Raw genomic sequence first — 1,153 nt, 5'->3', positions numbered from 1 at the left:
CCCAGAAGCCGCCGGGCAGCGCGCCGTTGTGGAGGGAGGCGGCCGGGGCAGAGGCACAGAAGCCGTCGGCAGGGCTAGTAATGATAGGTGGCTCCATAGCTCAGTGGTTAGAGCACTGGTCTTGTAAACCAGGGGTCGCGAGTTCGATCCTCGCTGGGGCCTGTTGAGTTTTTACTTTTTTTTTTTTTTATTTTCCCCTTTTTCCTCCCCTGACCAAGCGGAGTGAGCAGAGAGGAGGGGATAAGCGGTCCCTTCCCCGCCAGCTGAAAGACACAGCCCGCAGCTGCTTTCTGCGTTCCGCAACGGCGCGGCCAGAAGGGGGCAGCAGGAGACAAACGTAACGCTGAACTTGCGAAGTGATGACGTCATTTGTTTTGGCTCCCCCTTAGGTCAAAAGGTCATGGACACCTCTGCTTCATATTTTCGGATAAAAGATACAAGTCGTGAAAGTTGGAAGCAGTTCGATTTATTAGACAGTCATACACAACCCAGTATTACCAGTGAATGTCCATCAGAGACTCTCATAACTACTTGTGTGAGAAAAAGACATCCCAGCATGACTTGCTAAGAAAGTTAATAGTAGGAGGCTGGTGCTATTAGGGTTTAGTAGAACGTATATAGAGACTGCTAACACTGACATTAATGGAGGCACAACTGGGAGCACAGGCATAAAAACCCAGCTGCTTCTCTTGTATTTAGTCACTGTTCAATTATTTCACCATCTTAAAAATGACTTGCTTTTTCTGGGACATCAATGAGCTTCAAAAGCTGCTCTTTAGTCTGCTCCCCTTCCTCCTCTTTCCCAGTTTTTCCTTAGCTAGTGCTGCTTTCTTTGGAAGAAGCTTCTTTGTTCCAGTGAGGTAGGAGCTCTTCTTTTTTGGCAAAGGTGGTGCTGGTGTAGTTCTGGAAATGCATACAACCTTCTCTTCGTGCTTTGGCTTGTGAGGTTTAGCCTCAGCTTTGATTTTCTGTCTCTTTTTACCAGATGGAGCTGATTTCACTGTTGATGCTTTTATTTTGGTGGATGGGGTCTTTTTAGCTTTCTTAGAAGAAACTGTTGGGATGGCTCCAGTGGAGGTAGAAGATTTTTTCAGAGGCTGTGTTGTTGAAGGTTCATTAAGCAGCTCAAGGACAGTTTCTGAGGAAAGTAAGT

At 46.9% G+C, this 1,153-nt stretch overlaps 1 protein-coding gene and 1 non-coding gene across 2 annotated transcripts in view; one reads left to right on the top strand and one right to left on the bottom strand.

Moving 5' to 3' along the window:
* Positions 1–89: 89 nt before the first annotated feature.
* Positions 90–162, top strand: TRNAT-UGU. The gene has a single exon. It is a non-coding gene; the product is annotated as a tRNA-Thr (tRNA).
* A 599-nt stretch (positions 163–761) lies between these two features.
* The window catches only part of HHIPL2 (HHIP-like 2), a 12,179-nt gene continuing 11,787 nt past the window's right edge, over positions 762–1,153 (bottom strand). The window contains exon 9 of the mRNA XM_010182172.1: positions 762–1,138. Within this exon, the coding sequence (XP_010180474.1) occupies positions 762–1,138 (377 nt within the window). The remainder of the gene's footprint in view (positions 1,139–1,153) is intronic.

The sequence above is a fragment of the Mesitornis unicolor genome, unplaced genomic scaffold (genome assembly GCF_000695765.1).
Source record: "Mesitornis unicolor isolate BGI_N332 unplaced genomic scaffold, ASM69576v1 scaffold28533, whole genome shotgun sequence".
NCBI classification, from domain to species: Eukaryota; Metazoa; Chordata; class Aves; order Mesitornithiformes; family Mesitornithidae; genus Mesitornis; species Mesitornis unicolor.
The sequence above is the reverse complement of the archived record's forward strand: the minus strand, read 5'-3'. Positions and strand labels throughout refer to the sequence as shown.